Below are 18,843 nucleotides of genomic sequence, written 5' to 3'. Positions count from 1 at the left end.
GGCCAAAACTGAGCAGGCCTGACTTAGATGGTACGTCTCGGAAAGTGCGGTTTGCTTGAGATCTTGAAAATCTGTTAATCAGAGTACTCAGTACTGGGCTAAATAGACCAGTGGTCTCAATTCCATATGAGGCAGCCGCCTTCATATATTCATAATGTTTCCAGCTCTCCTTGTACCCTAAATCCCACCGCCACTTAGACCAGGCAAACGAGTTGCACAGCTTCTTCCTCCCTTGCAGATCGGTTGACCATCCAAAAATCCAGGATGATTTGCTGCACTGACTAGCTGACACATAGAGCAAAGCTGCCCCAGTGCAGCAAGAAAGCAGCCTAAGAGAACTTCTCAACTAACCGTAGTGGGGAAACTGCAGTTTTTGATGTCTTCCCCTGGAAGCCCTCTGTGCCAGTTGAAAACATGTCCCTGAGGGCTGTGCAATTATCAAGGACATATTTCTGGGTGTCACAGAGGACTTCCTGAGGAAGGGGGAGGGGCATCAAAAATTGCAATTCCCTGCTGCACCGATGCAATTTGTTGGGAAATCCTGCTAGTTTGTTTTCTTGCTAACTGTTGCATCCTTGCTCTGCATGTAATTGACAGGATGATATGCACTAATACATTTGTCCCTTTACAACTTCTCTTCTTGCAACGTGCTAATCTGAGCATCAAGTGCCTCTGGACTTTGAATGATAATGTTCCTTTCTTCTTTTTTCTGAGCAGAGAAAGATGAGGCTTTGAACAGGATGCAAAAAGAAGTCATGAAGGCGTTGGAAACCAGGAAGCTGAATGCCAGCAGTACACTGAACATTGTGCCTGAGAAACTTTTACACAGCAACATAACAATGAAGGTCACCGTGAGGCAGAGAAACACCAATTTAGGTGAACTCAACCCACACCTTTTGAAATCGGTCCAGGAATTAGGTAAGCTGAAACCTAAAGAGGTCCTGCAAATCAAGTGGAATGACACGTCTGAACTGAAAAAGCTGTACATTCTGGCCAATTTGCTACAGATGGCACTCAGAGAACAAGTTACAGAAGATAAGAGGGGCAGGCAAGGGGGACCTCGCCAAGTAGCACGCCGGTCTGCTTGGAAGCGGTCTCTTATGCAGTCCACAACTAGCTTCCCCTTGTTGACAGCTTCCATCATGGTGGATAATGACGCTGCTGACTTGACTGGCCGAGTACTTATCATTCTGAAACATGTCAATCAGTCAAGCCAGCATAGATGCAAGCAGTGCTGGATGTACAGTAACTTTGCCCCCAAAGCAAAACATCATCCTGAAACCAAAAACTGCTTTTCTCCAGAATCCTCTTAGGATCTCTGCCAGCCAGCTCCAAACTCCAGCCATGGTGGCAGGGGGGCATAGCTTGGTGGGAGGGCACATGGCTTATATGCAAGAGGTTCAGTTCCTGTCTTCTCCAGTTAGAAGATCTTAGATCAGGCCTGCTCAACTTGGGCCCTCCTGCAGTAGTAGTTGGCCTACTACTCCCATAACCCCTGGCTATTGGCCACTGTAATGGGGGATTATGGGAGCTGTAGTTCAAAAACAGCAAGGGGGCCAAAACTGAGCAGGCCTGACTTAGATGGTACGTCTCGGAAAGTGCGGTTTGCTTGAGATCTTGAAAATCTGTTAATCAGAGTACTCAGTACTGGGCTAAATAGACCAGTGGTCTCAATTCCATATGAGGCAGCCGCCTTCATATATTCATAATGTTTCCAGCTCTCCTTGTACCCTAAATCCCACCGCCACTTAGACCAGGCAAACGAGTTGCACAGCTTCTTCCTCCCTTGCAGATCGGTTGACCATCCAAAAATCCAGGATGATTTGCTGCACTGACTAGCTGACACATAGAGCAAAGCTGCCCCAGTGCAGCAAGAAAGCAGCCTAAGAGAACTTCTCAACTAACCGTAGTGGGGAAACTGCAGTTTTTGATGTCTTCCCCTGGAAGCCCTCTGTGCCAGTTGAAAACATGTCCCTGAGGGCTGTGCAATTATCAAGGACATATTTCTGGGTGTCACAGAGGACTTCCTGAGGAAGGGGGAGGGGCATCAAAAATTGCAATTCCCTGCTGCACCGATGCAATTTGTTGGGAAATCCTGCTAGTTTGTTTTCTTGCTAACTGTTGCATCCTTGCTCTGCATGTAATTGACAGGATGATATGCACTAATACATTTGTCCCTTTACAACTTCTCTTCTTGCAACGTGCTAATCTGAGCATCAAGTGCCTCTGGACTTTGAATGATAATGTTCCTTTCTTCTTTTTTCTGAGCAGAGAAAGATGAGGCTTTGAACAGGATGCAAAAAGAAGTCATGAAGGCATTGGAAACCAGGAAGCTGAATGCCAGCAGTACACTGAACATTGTGCCTGAGAAACTTTTACACAGCAACATAACAATGAAGGTCACCGTGAGGCAGAGAAACACCAATTTAGGTGAACTCAACCCACACCTTTTGAAATCGGTCCAGGAATTAGGTAAGCTGAAACCTAAAGAGGTCCTGCAAATCAAGTGGAATGACACGTCTGAACTGAAAAAGCTGTACATTCTGGCCAATTTGCTACAGATGGCACTCAGAGAACAAGTTACAGAAGATAAGAGGGGCAGGCAAGGGGGACCTCGCCAAGTAGCACGCCGGTCTGCTTGGAAGCGGTCTCTTATGCAGTCCACAACTAGCTTCCCCTTGTTGACAGCTTCCATCATGGTGGATAATGACGCTGCTGACTTGACTGGCCGAGTACTTATCATTCTGAAACATGTCAATCAGTCAAGCCAGCATAGATGCAAGCAGTGCTGGATGTACAGTAACTTTGACCCCAAAGCAAAACATCACCCTGAAACCAAAAACTGCTTTTCTCCAGAATCCTCTTAGGATTTCTGCCAGCCAGCTCCAAACTCCAGCCATGGTGGCAGGGGGGCATAGCTTGGTGGGAGGGCACATGGCTTATATGCAAGAGGTTCAGTTCCTGTCTTCTCCAGTTAGAAGATCTTAGATCAGGCCTGCTCAACTTCGGCCCTCCTGCAGTAGTAGTTGGCCTACTACTCCCATAACCCCTGGCTATTGGCCACTGTAATGGGGGATTATGGGAGCTGTAGTTCAAAAGCAGCAAGGGGGCCAAAACTGAGCAGGCCTGACTTAGATGGTACGTCTCGGAAAGTGCGGTTTGCTTGAGATCTTGAAAAATCTGTTAATCAGAGTACTCAGTACTGGGCTAAATAGACCAGTGGTCTCAATTCCATATGAGGCAGCCGCCTTCATATATTCATAATGTTTCCAGCTCTCCTTGTACCCTAAATCCCACCGCCACTTAGACCAGGCAAACGAGTTGCACAGCTTCTTCCTCCCTTGCAGATCGGTTGACCATCCAAAAATCCAGGATGATTTGCTGCACTGACTAGCTGACACATAGAGCAAAGCTGCCCCAGTGCAGCAAGAAAGCAGCCTAAGAGAACTTCTCAACTAACCGTAGTGGGGAAACTGCAGTTTTTGATGTCTTCCCCTGGAAGCCCTCTGTGCCAGTTGAAAACATGTCCCTGAGGGCTGTGCAATTATCAGGGACATATTTCTGGGTGTCACAGAGGACTTCCTGAGGAAGGGGGAGGGGCAGCAAAAATTACAATTCCCTGCTGCACCGATTAAATTTGTTGGGAAATCCTGCTAGTTTGTTTTCTTGCTAACTGTTGCATCCTTGCTCTGCATGTAATTGACAGGATGATATGCACTAATACATTTGTCCCTTTACAACTTCTCTTCTTGCAACGTGCTAATCTGAGCATCAAGTGCCTCTGGACTTTGAATGATAATGTTCCTTTCTTCTTTTTTCTGAGCAGAGAAAGATGAGGCTTTGAACAGGATGCAAAAAGAAGTCATGAAGGCATTGGAAACCAGGAAGCTGAATGCCAGCAGTACACTGAACATTGTGCCTGAGAAACTTTTACACAGCAACATAACAATGAAGGTCACCGTGAGGCAGAGAAACACCAATTTAGGTGAACTCAACCCACACCTTTTGAAATCGGTCCAGGAATTAGGTAAGCTGAAACCTAAAGAGGTCCTGCAAATCAAGTGGAATGACACGTCTGAACTGAAAAAGCTGTACATTCTGGCCAATTTGCTACAGATGGCACTCAGAGAACAAGTTACAGAAGATAAGAGGGGCAGGCAAGGGGGACCTCGCCAAGTAGCACGCCGGTCTGCTTGGAAGCGGTCTCTTATGCAGTCCACAACTAGCTTCCCCTTGTTGACAGCTTCCATCATGGTGGATAATGACGCTGCTGACTTGACTGGCCGAGTACTTATCATTCTGAAACATGTCAATCAGTCAAGCCAGCATAGATGCAAGCAGTGCTGGATGTACAGTAACTTTGACCCCAAAGCAAAACATCACCCTGAAACCAAAAACTGCTTTTCTCCAGAATCCTCTTAGGATTTCTGCCAGCCAGCTCCAAACTCCAGCCATGGTGGCAGGGGGGCATAGCTTGGTGGGAGGGCACATGGCTTATATGCAAGAGGTTCAGTTCCTGTCTTCTCCAGTTAGAAGATCTTAGATCAGGCCTGCTCAACTTCGGCCCTCCTGCAGTAGTAGTTGGCCTACTACTCCCATAACCCCTGGCTATTGGCCACTGTAATGGGGGATTATGGGAGCTGTAGTTCAAAAGCAGCAAGGGGGCCAAAACTGAGCAGGCCTGACTTAGATGGTACGTCTCGGAAAGTGCGGTTTGCTTGAGATCTTGAAAAATCTGTTAATCAGAGTACTCAGTACTGGGCTAAATAGACCAGTGGTCTCAATTCCATATGAGGCAGCCGCCTTCATATATTCATAATGTTTCCAGCTCTCCTTGTACCCTAAATCCCACCGCCACTTAGACCAGGCAAACGAGTTGCACAGCTTCTTCCTCCCTTGCAGATCGGTTGACCATCCAAAAATCCAGGATGATTTGCTGCACTGACTAGCTGACACATAGAGCAAAGCTGCCCCAGTGCAGCAAGAAAGCAGCCTAAGAGAACTTCTCAACTAACCGTAGTGGGGAAACTGCAGTTTTTGATGTCTTCCCCTGGAAGCCCTCTGTGCCAGTTGAAAACATGTCCCTGAGGGCTGTGCAATTATCAGGGACATATTTCTGGGTGTCACAGAGGACTTCCTGAGGAAGGGGGAGGGGCAGCAAAAATTACAATTCCCTGCTGCACCGATTAAATTTGTTGGGAAATCCTGCTAGTTTGTTTTCTTGCTAACTGTTGCATCCTTGCTCTGCATGTAATTGACAGGATGATATGCACTAATACATTTGTCCCTTTACAACTTCTCTTCTTGCAACGTGCTAATCTGAGCATCAAGTGCCTCTGGACTTTGAATGATAATGTTCCTTTCTTCTTTTTTCTGAGCAGAGAAAGATGAGGCTTTGAACAGGATGCAAAAAGAAGTCATGAAGGCATTGGAAACCAGGAAGCTGAATGCCAGCAGTACACTGAACATTGTGCCTGAGAAACTTTTACACAGCAACATAACAATGAAGGTCACCGTGAGGCAGAGAAACACCAATTTAGGTGAACTCAACCCACACCTTTTGAAATCGGTCCAGGAATTAGGTAAGCTGAAACCTAAAGAGGTCCTGCAAATCAAGTGGAATGACACGTCTGAACTGAAAAAGCTGTACATGCTGGCCAATTTGCTACAGATGGCACTCAGAGAACAAGTTACAGAAGATAAGAGGGGCAGGCAAGGGGGACCTCGCCAAGTAGCACGCCGGTCTGCTTGGAAGCGGTCTCTTATGCAGTCCACAACTAGCTTCCCCTTGTTGACAGCTTCCATCATGGTGGATAATGACGCTGCTGACTTGACTGGCCGAGTACTTATCATTCTGAAACATGTCAATCAGTCAAGCCAGCATAGATGCAAGCAGTGCTGGATGTACAGTAACTTTGCCCCCAAAGCAAAACATCATCCTGAAACCAAAAACTGCTGTTCTCCAGAATCCTCTTAGGATCTCTGCCAGCCAGCTCCAAACTCCAGCCATGGTGGCAGGGGGGCATAGCTTGGTGGGAGGGCACATGGCTTATATGCAAGAGGTTCAGTTCCTGTCTTCTCCAGTTAGAAGATCTTAGATCAGGCCTGCTCAACTTCGGCCCTCCTGCAGTAGTAGTTGGCCTACTACTCCCATAACCCCTGGCTATTGGCCACTGTAATGGGGGATTATGGGAGCTGTAGTTCAAAAACAGCAAGGGGGCCAAAACTGAGCAGGCCTGACTTAGATGGTACGTCTCGGAAAGTGCGGTTTGCTTGAGATCTTGAAAATCTGTTAATCAGAGTACTCAGTACTGGGCTAAATAGACCAGTGGTCTCAACTCCATATGAGGCAGCCGCCTTCATATATTCATAATGTTTCCAGCTCTCCTTGTACCCTAAATCGCACCGCCACTTAGACCAGGCAAACGAGTTGCACAGCTTCTTCCTCCCTTGCAGATCGGTTGACCATCCAAAAATCCAGGATGATTTGCTGCACTGACTAGCTGACACATAGAGCAAAGCTGCCCCAGTGCAGCAAGAAAGCAGCCTAAGAGAACTTCTCAACTAACCGTAGTGGGGAAACTGCAGTTTTTGATGTCTTCCCCTGGAAGCCCTCTGTGCCAGTTGAAAACATGTCCCTGAGGGCTGTGCAATTATCAAGGACATATTTCTGGGTGTCACAGAGGACTTCCTGAGGAAGGGGGAGGGGCATCAAAAATTGCAATTCCCTGCTGCACCGATGCAATTTGTTGGGAAATCCTGCTAGTTTGTTTTCTTGCTAACTGTTGCATCCTTGCTCTGCATGTAATTGACAGGATGATATGCACTAATACATTTGTCCCTTTACAACTTCTCTTCTTGCAACGTGCTAATCTGAGCATCAAGTGCCTCTGGACTTTGAATGATAATGTTCCTTTCTTCTTTTTTCTGAGCAGAGAAAGATGAGGCTTTGAACAGGATGCAAAAAGAAGTCATGAAGGCATTGGAAACCAGGAAGCTGAATGCCAGCAGTACACTGAACATTGTGCCTGAGAAACTTTTACACAGCAACATAACAATGAAGGTCACCGTGAGGCAGAGAAACACCAATTTAGGTGAACTCAACCCACACCTTTTGAAATCGGTCCAGGAATTAGGTAAGCTGAAACCTAAAGAGGTCCTGCAAATCAAGTGGAATGACACGTCTGAACTGAAAAAGCTGTACATGCTGGCCAATTTGCTACAGATGGCACTCAGAGAACAAGTTACAGAAGATAAGAGGGGCAGGCAAGGGGGACCTCGCCAAGTAGCACGCCGGTCTGCTTGGAAGCGGTCTCTTATGCAGTCCACAACTAGCTTCCCCTTGTTGACAGCTTCCATCATGGTGGATAATGACGCTGCTGACTTGACTGGCCGAGTACTTATCATTCTGAAACATGTCAATGATTCAAGCCAGCATAGATGCAAGCAGTGCTGGATGTACAGTAACTTTGCCCCCAAAGCAAAACATCATCCTGAAACCAAAAACTGCTTTTCTCCAGAATCCTCTTAGGATCTCTGCCAGCCAGCTCCAAACTCCAGCCATGGTGGCAGGGGGGCATAGCTTGGTGGGAGGGCACATGGCTTATATGCAAGAGGTTCAGTTCCTGTCTTCTCCAGTTAGAAGATCTTAGATCAGGCCTGCTCAACTTCGGCCCTCCTGCAGTAGTAGTTGGCCTACTACTCCCATAACCCCTGGCTATTGGCCACTGTAATGGGGGATTATGGGAGCTGTAGTTCAAAAACAGCAAGGGGGCCAAAACTGAGCAGGCCTGACTTAGATGGTACGTCTCGGAAAGTGCGGTTTGCTTGAGATCTTGAAAATCTGTTAATCAGAGTACTCAGTACTGGGCTAAATAGACCAGTGGTCTCAACTCCATATGAGGCAGCCGCCTTCATATATTCATAATGTTTCCAGCTCTCCTTGTACCCTAAATCGCACCGCCACTTAGACCAGGCAAACGAGTTGCACAGCTTCTTCCTCCCTTGCAGATCAGTTGACCATCCAAAAATCCAGGATGATTTGCTGCAATGACTAGCTGACACATAGAGCAAAGCTGCCCCAGTGCAGCAAGAAAGCAGCCTAAGAGAACTTCTCAACTAACCGTAGTGGGGAAACTGCAGTTTTTGATGTCTTCCCCTGGAAGCCCTCTGTGCCAGTTGAAAACATGTCCCTGAGGTCTGTGCAATTATCAGGGACATATTTCTGGGTGTCACAGAGGACTTCCTGAGGAAGGGGGAGGGGCATCAAAAATTGCAATTCCCTGCTGCACCGATGCAATTTGTTGGGAAATCCTGCTAGTTTGTTTTCTTGCTAACTGTTGCATCCTTGCTCTGCATGTAATTGACAGGATGATATGCACTAATACATTTGTCCCTCTACAACTTCTCTTCTTGCAACGTGCTAATCTGAGCATCAAGTGCCTCTGGACTTTGAATGATAATGTTCCTTTCTTCTTTTTTCTGAGCAGAGAAAGATGAGGCTTTGAACAGGATGCAAAAAGAAGTCATGAAGGCATTGGAAACCAGGAAGCTGAATGCCAGCAGTACACTGAACATTGTGCCTGAGAAACTTTTACACAGCAACATAACAATGAAGGTCACCGTGAGGCAGAGAAACACCAATTTAGGTGAACTCAACCCACACCTTTTGAAATCGGTCCAGGAATTAGGTAAGCTGAAACCTAAAGAGGTCCTGCAAATCAAGTGGAATGACACGTCTGAACTGAAAAAGCTGTACATGCTGGCCAATTTGCTACAGATGGCACTCAGAGAACAAGTTACAGAAGATAAGAGGGGCAGGCAAGGGGGACCTCGCCAAGTAGCACGCCGGTCTGCTTGGAAGCGGTCTCTTATGCAGTCCACAACTAGCTTCCCCTTGTTGACAGCTTCCATCATGGTGGATAATGACGCTGCTGACTTGACTGGCCGAGTACTTATCATTCTGAAACATGTCAATCAGTCAAGCCAGCATAGATGCAAGCAGTGCTGGATGTACAGTAACTTTGCCCCCAAAGCAAAACATCATCCTGAAACCAAAAACTGCTGTTCTCCAGAATCCTCTTAGGATCTCTGCCAGCCAGCTCCAAACTCCAGCCATGGTGGCAGGGGGGCATAGCTTGGTGGGAGGGCACATGGCTTATATGCAAGAGGTTCAGTTCCTGTCTTCTCCAGTTAGAAGATCTTAGATCAGGCCTGCTCAACTTCGGCCCTCCTGCAGTAGTAGTTGGCCTACTACTCCCATAACCCCTGGCTATTGGCCACTGTAATGGGGGATTATGGGAGCTGTAGTTCAAAAACAGCAAGGGGGCCAAAACTGAGCAGGCCTGACAGATGGTACGTCTCGGAAAGTGCGGTTTGCTTGAGATCTTGAAAATCTGTTAATCAGAGTACTCAGTACTGGGCTAAATAGACCAGTGGTCTCAACTCCATATGAGGCAGCCGCCTTCATATATTCATAATGTTTCCAGCTCTCCTTGTACCCTAAATCGCACCGCCACTTAGACCAGGCAAACGAGTTGCACAGCTTCTTCCTCCCTTGCAGATCGGTTGACCATCCAAAAATCCAGGATGATTTGCTGCACTGACTAGCTGACACATAGAGCAAAGCTGCCCCAGTGCAGCAAGAAAGCAGCCTAAGAGAACTTCTCAACTAACCGTAGTGGGGAAACTGCAGTTTTTGATGTCTTCCCCTGGAAGCCCTCTGTGCCAGTTGAAAACATGTCCCTGAGGGCTGTGCAATTATCAAGGACATATTTCTGGGTGTCACAGAGGACTTCCTGAGGAAGGGGGAGGGGCATCAAAAATTGCAATTCCCTGCTGCACCGATGCAATTTGTTGGGAAATCCTGCTAGTTTGTTTTCTTGCTAACTGTTGCATCCTTGCTCTGCATGTAATTGACAGGATGATATGCACTAATACATTTGTCCCTTTACAACTTCTCTTCTTGCAACGTGCTAATCTGAGCATCAAGTGCCTCTGGACTTTGAATGATAATGTTCCTTTCTTCTTTTTTCTGAGCAGAGAAAGATGAGGCTTTGAACAGGATGCAAAAAGAAGTCATGAAGGCATTGGAAACCAGGAAGCTGAATGCCAGCAGTACACTGAACATTGTGCCTGAGAAACTTTTACACAGCAACATAACAATGAAGGTCACCGTGAGGCAGAGAAACACCAATTTAGGTGAACTCAACCCACACCTTTTGAAATCGGTCCAGGAATTAGGTAAGCTGAAACCTAAAGAGGTCCTGCAAATCAAGTGGAATGACACGTCTGAACTGAAAAAGCTGTACATGCTGGCCAATTTGCTACAGATGGCACTCAGAGAACAAGTTACAGAAGATAAGAGGGGCAGGCAAGGGGGACCTCGCCAAGTAGCACGCCGGTCTGCTTGGAAGCGGTCTCTTATGCAGTCCACAACTAGCTTCCCCTTGTTGACAGCTTCCATCATGGTGGATAATGACGCTGCTGACTTGACTGGCCGAGTACTTATCATTCTGAAACATGTCAATGATTCAAGCCAGCATAGATGCAAGCAGTGCTGGATGTACAGTAACTTTGCCCCCAAAGCAAAACATCATCCTGAAACCAAAAACTGCTTTTCTCCAGAATCCTCTTAGGATCTCTGCCAGCCAGCTCCAAACTCCAGCCATGGTGGCAGGGGGGCATAGCTTGGTGGGAGGGCACATGGCTTATATGCAAGAGGTTCAGTTCCTGTCTTCTCCAGTTAGAAGATCTTAGATCAGGCCTGCTCAACTTCGGCCCTCCTGCAGTAGTAGTTGGCCTACTACTCCCATAACCCCTGGCTATTGGCCACTGTAATGGGGGATTATGGGAGCTGTAGTTCAAAAACAGCAAGGGGGCCAAAACTGAGCAGGCCTGACTTAGATGGTACGTCTCGGAAAGTGCGGTTTGCTTGAGATCTTGAAAATCTGTTAATCAGAGTACTCAGTACTGGGCTAAATAGACCAGTGGTCTCAACTCCTTATGAGGCAGCCGCCTTCATATATTCATAATGTTTCCAGCTCTCCTTGTACCCTAAATCCCACCGCCACTTAGACCAGGCAAACGAGTTGCACAGCTTCTTCCTCCCTTGCAGATCGGTTGACCATCCAAAAATCCAGGATGATTTGCTGCACTGACTAGCTGACACATAGAGCAAAGCTGCCCCAGTGCAGCAAGAAAGCAGCCTAAGAGAACTTCGCAACTAACAGTAGTGGGGAAACTGCAGTTTTTGATGTCTTCCCCTGGAAGCCCTCTGTGCCAGTTGAAAACATGTCCCTGAGGGCTGTGCAATTATCAAGGACATATTTCTGGGTGTCACAGAGGACTTCCTGAGGAAGGGGGAGGGGCATCAAAAATTTCAATTCCCTGCTGCACCGATGCAATTTGTTGGGAAATCCTGTTAGTTTGTTTTCTTGCTAACTGTTGCATCCTTGCTCTGCATGTAATTGACAGGATGATATGCACTAATACATTTGTCCCTTTACAACTTCTCTTCTTGCAACGTGCTAATCTGAGCATCAAGTGCCTCTGGACTTTGAATGATAATGTTCCTTTCTTCTTTTTTCTGAGCAGAGAAAGATGAGGCTTTGAACAGGATGCAAAAAGAAGTCATGAAGGCGTTGGAAACCAGGAAGCTGAATGCCAGCAGTACACTGAACATTGTGCCTGAGAAACTTTTACACAGCAACATAACAATGAAGGTCACCGTGAGGCAGAGAAACACCAATTTAGGTGAACTCAACCCACACCTTTTGAAATCGGTCCAGGAATTAGGTAAGCTGAAACCTGAAGAGGTCCTGCAAATCAAGTGGAATGACACGTCTGAACTGAAAAAGCTGTACATGCTGGCCAATTTGCTACAGATGGCACTCAGAGAACAAGTTACAGAAGACTTGATAAGTTACATTCTTATCATTCTGAAACATGTCAGGGAGTCAAGCCAGCAAGACCGCTCTCTGCATGAGGAAGAAACAGCGGCTCCCAGTACCAGTACCACCACCACTACCACCACCACTACTACCACTAGCACCACTAGTCCTACTAGTCAGAGTTTGCTGCTGGAGGGTTCGTCCAGCTCTTCCCAAAATGAACCTAGTGAAGGAAACTCAGAGCAGACATCAGAGAATGCACCATTAATGTCAAAGGAGGCGCTGCTCAACCAGCTCACGCGTGGAACTCAGGAAGGTGGTGTGCCCCAAATCCCAGGAGATAACGCAGAGGCACCCCAAATCCCAGGAGATGACACAGAGGCCTCCCATGAGACACACTGGGAGCATCATGAAGTGAAGACCACTGCTCGCCACAAGCTGAACATCTTGCCCACTGATGATGACTACTTGCTTCAAGGGGACCTTTTTGAAGCTGAGCTGAACAAGCGGCTATCGCCCCTTATCCCAAACACACCAGTGAGGAACCTCATATCCCACACACTCCATATCCTCAAAATGGACTGTACAGTGTCCAGGGTCCAGTTGGCCTGTGCTACGCTAATCTCCAGAACAGGTCTCCTCATGAAACTATTCAGTGAGAGAGAAAACTTCATGGATAACTCCGCCTTGTGGAAGTCATACTTCTTGTCTATGAAGTATGTCTCCAACTTGGCCACAGGAAGTCCAAGAAAACTGGGGAAATCTGAAGTAAGAGGCAAACCTTGTCAAGCCTGAGGGGTTGTCAAGACTACTAATGGGTTGTCGGGAGCTTGGGCAACAATCAGCTGACCTGGATGTGGCTCCAAAGCTGCTCACTGGGTGTGAACAATGGGAGGCAATGGGAGTTCACCTGGCACTGGCTTCTTGAAAGCATAGAGTCAGCCTATTAAACATTTGGGTTTGTTGTTCATGCTTTATTTTAAAATTTCAATAAACGCAGTTCTGATCTAGACACTGCCTTTAAAAAGTGGTTTGGTAACTGATTCGGTCAATTTGAATTGGTTTTGAATCAATTTAAATTTATTTCATGCAGAAAATACCAAACCCTTTTTGCAGAATATATTTCATGCAGAATAATGTCAAACTCTCATGCAGAATAAGAATATCAAACTCTCACTTGTATCTGTAAAATAAGTGCCATGATATCACTTGAGAAACAATGAGGTCATTCTTACGACCAGCTCTAGCTGGGCCAGTGCAGCCCAACCTGGGTAGAGCTGCTCATGAGAAGCACCAGGATCGGTCCCAATCCCAGCAGTCCTCGACTGGGTAGTCCAGGTGAGGTAGGAGGGTGTCCATGCACCCTCCTCCCTCACCATCTGGTCATGTGGGCAGCTGGGCTGCTGACAGCTCCTTTCAGGCTGCTAGCAACCATTTTAATGATAGACACCAAGGGAAGGAACAAGCCAGCCTCTAGAGTTTCTCAATGCACAGTGCTGCTCGTGTGGTGCACTGTGGAATTCCTGGAGGCCAGGGTTTTGCTTTCCCAGCCTCCAGATTGCTGCACTGCTCATTGCAGTGGCGGTCATGTGGACAGGCAGATGAATGGTGAGCCTGGGAGGGAATGGAGGTTGTGCAGGGAAAGGTAGTTGTGATCCTGCCGCTCCCGCCGCCCTCCCCATCCCCTGCCCCAGTGGTTGTGTGAATGATATATTTTTTACATACATACATATATATATATATATATATATATATATATATATATATATATATATATAATCTTTTTAATGTATATTTAAAATTTTAACAGAATTTTTCATTTCTGTTAATGGTTTTTACAAACAAAATACATGGAACAGGATTAAAAGAACAGGAAAATAAAATATAAAATGCACAATTAAATAGGTTGTTTTGAACCACATTATTTAGCCACTTATGAATTATGTTAAATAATTATGTTAAATAAATAAATAAACTAGTTGCCACTTCTTGTGATAAGGGGTTTGGCTCCAGTTCAAGGCAACCAAGAGTTTAGATTTGGGTGCAGTTTTGGTACACTGAACACAATTCTGAACCCGTTTTTCAGTTTAGGTTGAGTTTTGGTTTGACTCCTTACTGGAAAATGGCTGAAAGTAGTTAGTGGGCCACTCAGCTGTGACTGGGTAGGTGCAAATTGGCTCAAGGGATCAGCATCTGTGGATATGGCCTGCAGCCAAGGGCCACAGCATGTAAAGAAGCAAGAAATCAAAGGCAAGGAGAGGCAGAGTCAGGTTGATCTGGGTTGAAAGGGACAAAGTAGAGTGGAATGAGGTTTTTGCACATACTAGAAAGCTGATAATATGGTTTTGAAGAGAACTCAAGGTGGAATGAAAGAATCCACATGGCCTGTGTGCTCTCATGCTCTCTCTCGCTCATGCGATCTCCCTTTCTCACACTCGCACATAGCTCCCTTGAATGGGGGCGATTTTTGCACCTTGAACTATAAACACCTGCAAAACCTATTCGACCAAAGAAGACACTGTGCCATAAAAATGACTTTGCACAGCATGAATGACAATGGCTCAATCATACCACTTTCAGCTCTCTGGAATCAGAAATTATCCTGGATTGTAGGATTTTGTAAATGTTCAGTATTTGCTTTTGAACTTTGGTTTGAGAGGTTTTCTAAGAAGGAATGCAAATCTTAAGCCTTTTTCTTGTATACCTGTTTTTCTAACATAGCAACATAGAGACTAATGGATGATGAAGAGGAACAAATTAAAATTAAACAACAGCAACGGGAAATTAGCAGAAACAGAGGAGCTCAGGTGCAGGTTACAAACTGTGGTGCTGGAGCAAAGAAGATTCTTAATTATTCGTTATGACATTTAATAAGGAAAACAGAGGCCAAAAAGTTCATTCTCTAGGGCCTGCAAACACCCTGTGGCTGCATCTGAGAGGAAGCATGTGGCTGAGAGGCAGATCATGGGTGTTTCCAGATGAAGAAATATTGTGTTTGAAAATGGAGGTTCTTACCACTTCTGCATGATGCCTTCAGATGATGTCACTAACCATCACACAATTTCACAGCACCACCTGCTGGCCATTTGCTGCCAATCTGTGATGGTCTCAAAAGACTTGATTTCCGTCATAGATTGGTAGCAGATGGTCAGCAGGTAATGCTGTGAAATTGCACGATGGCCAACAAACTCGGCAGATCACCCCGTGGAGAAATTGTGTGAACTTCAGTTTTCAAATAGAGTGGTTCTCTGTTTGGCAATTCCCCATGTCTTGCATTTAGGAGAGCTCAGGTTTAATCTCTAGCATCTTAGTTAAGGCTTCAGGGCTGAGAGCAGCTGTAAAATGGAGTAGACAGTACTGGGCTGAATGGACCAATGTTTGACTTGGTATAAGACAATTGCATATGCCCATATGAGAGCAAACTCAACAGAGAGCAATACAAGTGGTCTTTTTTTTATTCTGAGGAGAGAAAAAGTAGAAACACAAAAAAGCCTATTTTCCATTTTCCTTCTCTTTGTCCCACCTTGCAGATTGGAAGCCAGGGAATCCCAGAATATGGCTATGGCAAAAAGCTGTTGTTTGCTATTTCAGTGACTGCAGTGATAATAATCATCATTTCAGTAATTGGGCTGATTGAGGTAAGCTAAAACTGCATTTTTAAGTTGGAGTTATTAACTGCCGTATCCAAGGGCTTGGGATGGGAAGCGAATGTCCCCCAAAGACACAGTCTCCTCCAGCTCACATTCACCAGAAAATTGTGATTAGCGCACATTCATCAGAAAATAAATTTGAGAAGGGGTGGATTAATAACGAGAAGCAAGAGGTGGCCAGCAGGGGGCGCAGTGAAAATTGTACCAGCAGCCTTCTTCCCATGTGACCTCCCCATCAGATCCCAGAAGAAAAAAGCAACAATCTGCAGGAGGCTCTGGATTCTCTGTAAACTCTCAGCTTATATTCATTTGCAAGCTCGGTTTGTAGCATATTTTACTATCATCTAGAAAACCTCTAAATAATGGCATGATATCAACCCCAAAGCCTGAAGTTGGTTTGTTGTGACCCATTGTCACATCCCCTTCTTCTGCTCAGTCTTCCAGTGCAGGTTCTTCAGTGCTCGATAAGCCTCTTTGGCTCAAGGATATGTACCAGCTTCTGGATGAAGTACGGAAAAAGAGCATGGTGGACAAAATGCACGATGAAGAATCCTCTGAAGACGAGGATATATTCAGCTGGGCAAGGTATAAATGAAAGGAATATTCTCAGATCTGCATGGGTTGCATAACATCTCATCTTTGATTGCTCCCACACTAGCCCTTCCCTTCAGAATCACTATCTTTCATTCACTCACTTGGCGCATGAGGAGTGGCTTTATGACAATGTGGTTGATTATGATGCTCTGCCATTTCCTGGTCCTGGTGGCCACTATATGTCCTGCAATGTCTCTTCCACAATTATTTTTCAATAGAGGCTTGCCAGCTTTGAGGTGCTGATGTGGGAAGTCGCAACAGGGGACTCCTTGGGCAGTTTGGTATTGTTTTGGTCTTTAGTTTTTTAAATAAAACCTTTCTCTAATGTGCAATAAAGTTGGGAAATGGAGGACAAAACAGTGGAGTTGCTAGAGCAGATTGCGATCACTCTCTCCCATCGATCACTCTCTCCCACCATTTCCCAGAAGGAGCCTGCAAATGAGCTTTTCCTGACTCCCGAACTTGTGCTGATTATAAACAGCGGCAATCTACATTAACCCTATGCCTACATATATGTAGGAGTAAATGCCATCAAATGGAATGGGACTTACTTCATTCTGAGTAGACATGCATAGGAATGGACTGAGCTTAAGATCCACTTTCATAGCCTGTGCGCTTTCCAGACGATACGCTACAACAGTGTCACTACTGTCCATTAAGTGTGCTTACGTACTGCCTGTATTTCGACATCGTTGTCCTTCCGCTGTCAGCAAGGTGCCATTCACATTAGGGATGTGCAAACAGGTTTGGGGGTTTGCGGTTTGGGTTTGGGGGTTCGATGGTTCAACCCCTGGACCACACACCCCCAGTTCGGTTCTGCCTAGAACCAAACCACCCCGATGGTTCGGTGGTAGTTCATGAACATTTTCAAGTTTAAATTTTTTTTTAACCTTAAAAGTGATCATTGAGGTGGTGGTGGGGATTTGTGCGCAGAGGTCAAATGCCCCCCTCGAGCCCTGTAGGTCTGTTTTTTGGCCCGTTCATGCCTTCCTAAAACGGCATGGTGGCCAAAACGTCAGCCGCCAAGCATGCCTGGCATGGCCCACAGGGGCCATTTGCTCATATATGGTGGCCATTAAAAATATATATTAAAAAAAATAGCTGCCAAAACAAAAATGGCCACCTTGCATGTGCAAATGGCCTTTGTGAGGCCATGGGCCATGCCAGGCCTCGCAGAGGCCATTTGCACATGCACATTGGCTGCCATTTTGGCTGCCACGCCATTTTATTAAGGCCTGAACAGGCAAAAAATGGGCATAAAAGGCCCGAGGGAGGCATCTTGAAGGCTGGAGGGGGAAGGGGGAAGCTCCACTCACCCCCCTGCCATCTCAACAATCACTTTTAAGGTTAAAAAAGAAATTAAAACTTGAAAAGGTTTCTGAATCCCCCCAGACCGAACCAAACGGGCTGGTGGTGGTGGTGGTTCGAGGGGTGCTGGACCAAACTGGCTCGGTTGGGTTTGAGGTGAGTTCAGCTTCGAAGCAAACTGGGCCAGTGGGTTTTGTGCACACCCCTAATTCACATTTCTGATGTCCAGGGGCATACCATTAATGAGGCAAAGGGAGATGAATGTCTCTGGCCCACAGCCTCTGAGGGCCCCCCCAAGGCCAGTCCTTGGCCTCTCAATTCTGCCATGCAGTATGCCTGCAAGGGAGAGCAAAGGCAGCTGCCTGCCTGACATATCTCTCCCTGCTTCCCGGCCCATGCAGCATGCTTGCGAGAGCGAGAGGGCGCTGCTGGGAGCCCGAGGTGATGGAAGGAGGGAGACAAGCAAACTTCCGGCAGGCTGAGGTAGCTGAGAATAATTGTTTGAATCGCTGCTGAGCTCTGTCCTGCTGTTGGGGGAGGGAGACGGTTCTATATGCCTTCTATTGCCCAGGCTGGACCTGGAGGTGGAAGAGGACAGGAGACACCACAAAGAAGGCAAGAACAAGTAAGCCCCCACCCCACCCTGTTTTTTGGGTTTTTTGTTTTTGTTTTTTTGTTTTTTTTTGCAACTTATGGAGCTTGGAGTTCAGTTTGCAAACCGTCTCTCTTCAAAGGGGAAAGGAGAAGAGTTTCATGTGTAGGGGTGTGTGGAGAATGGAGCACCCTTGTGGAAATCGGGTCTGTCTTGTGTATGTTTCCCTTTTTTGTACCAATGTCTGCTCTCTGTGCTTGCAAAACTCCTGAACTCTGCAAATGTCCTGAAAAAGCAGAAGCAGCAGAAGCAGGAGGGAAGCTGGGAGAGGGGGAAAATGCCTTCCTTCCAAACACTCCATTCAGCGATGACGAGGGAAAGAGTGCAAGCCAGGAGAGAGAGGCATGAGGGAGCAGCTAAGCACTCCTGCTTTTCTGAATAGTGGGTCTCTTTCCCACCCAGCCCCCAAGTTGCATTAAAAAACAACAAAAATTCCAAGGTCTATCACATCCTCGCTCAAAAAAACCCATTACCTTGTGCGTAGGGGTTTTTTTTACATCTTTATATTGTTAGGAATTCAATTGTTTAAATATTCAAATATTCAAAATATTCAATAGGAATTCAATTGTTTAGAGACAGAGAGAGGAGTGGATAAAGAATTATGTAGGATGTGGGAATATGTTAAATTGTGTGTTGAAATGTTTCTGCTAATGCATATTTGCATGAATATACTTGTTTAATATTATTACATTATTGTGAGTTCAGTTGTTGTTTGTGCCCTCAAGAACCCAAGTGTGCCATGTTGTGT

The 18,843-nt window shown here is 46.1% G+C and overlaps 1 protein-coding gene across 8 annotated transcripts in view; it reads left to right on the top strand.

The window, feature by feature from the left end:
* LOC128332031 (uncharacterized) overlaps positions 1-18,843 on the top strand; it is a 59,003-nt gene that overhangs the window by 24,696 nt on the left and 15,464 nt on the right. For all 8 annotated transcript variants that reach the window (XM_053266222.1, XM_053266219.1, XM_053266221.1 and 5 more), the window contains 10 exons: positions 718-918; positions 2,272-2,472; positions 3,827-4,027; positions 5,382-5,582; positions 6,936-7,136; positions 8,490-8,690; positions 10,042-10,242; positions 11,596-12,659; positions 15,422-15,529; positions 15,978-16,126. In XM_053266222.1, the coding sequence (XP_053122197.1) occupies positions 718-918; positions 2,272-2,472; positions 3,827-4,027; positions 5,382-5,582; positions 6,936-7,136; positions 8,490-8,690; positions 10,042-10,242; positions 11,596-12,659; positions 15,422-15,529; positions 15,978-16,126 (2,728 nt within the window). The remainder of the gene's footprint in view (positions 1-717; positions 919-2,271; positions 2,473-3,826; positions 4,028-5,381; positions 5,583-6,935; positions 7,137-8,489; positions 8,691-10,041; positions 10,243-11,595; positions 12,660-15,421; positions 15,530-15,977; positions 16,127-18,843) is intronic.

The sequence above is a fragment of the Hemicordylus capensis genome, chromosome 6 (genome assembly GCF_027244095.1).
Source record: "Hemicordylus capensis ecotype Gifberg chromosome 6, rHemCap1.1.pri, whole genome shotgun sequence".
NCBI lineage: Eukaryota > Metazoa > Chordata > Lepidosauria > Squamata > Cordylidae > Hemicordylus > Hemicordylus capensis.
This window is presented reverse-complemented; position numbering and strand designations above follow the sequence as displayed.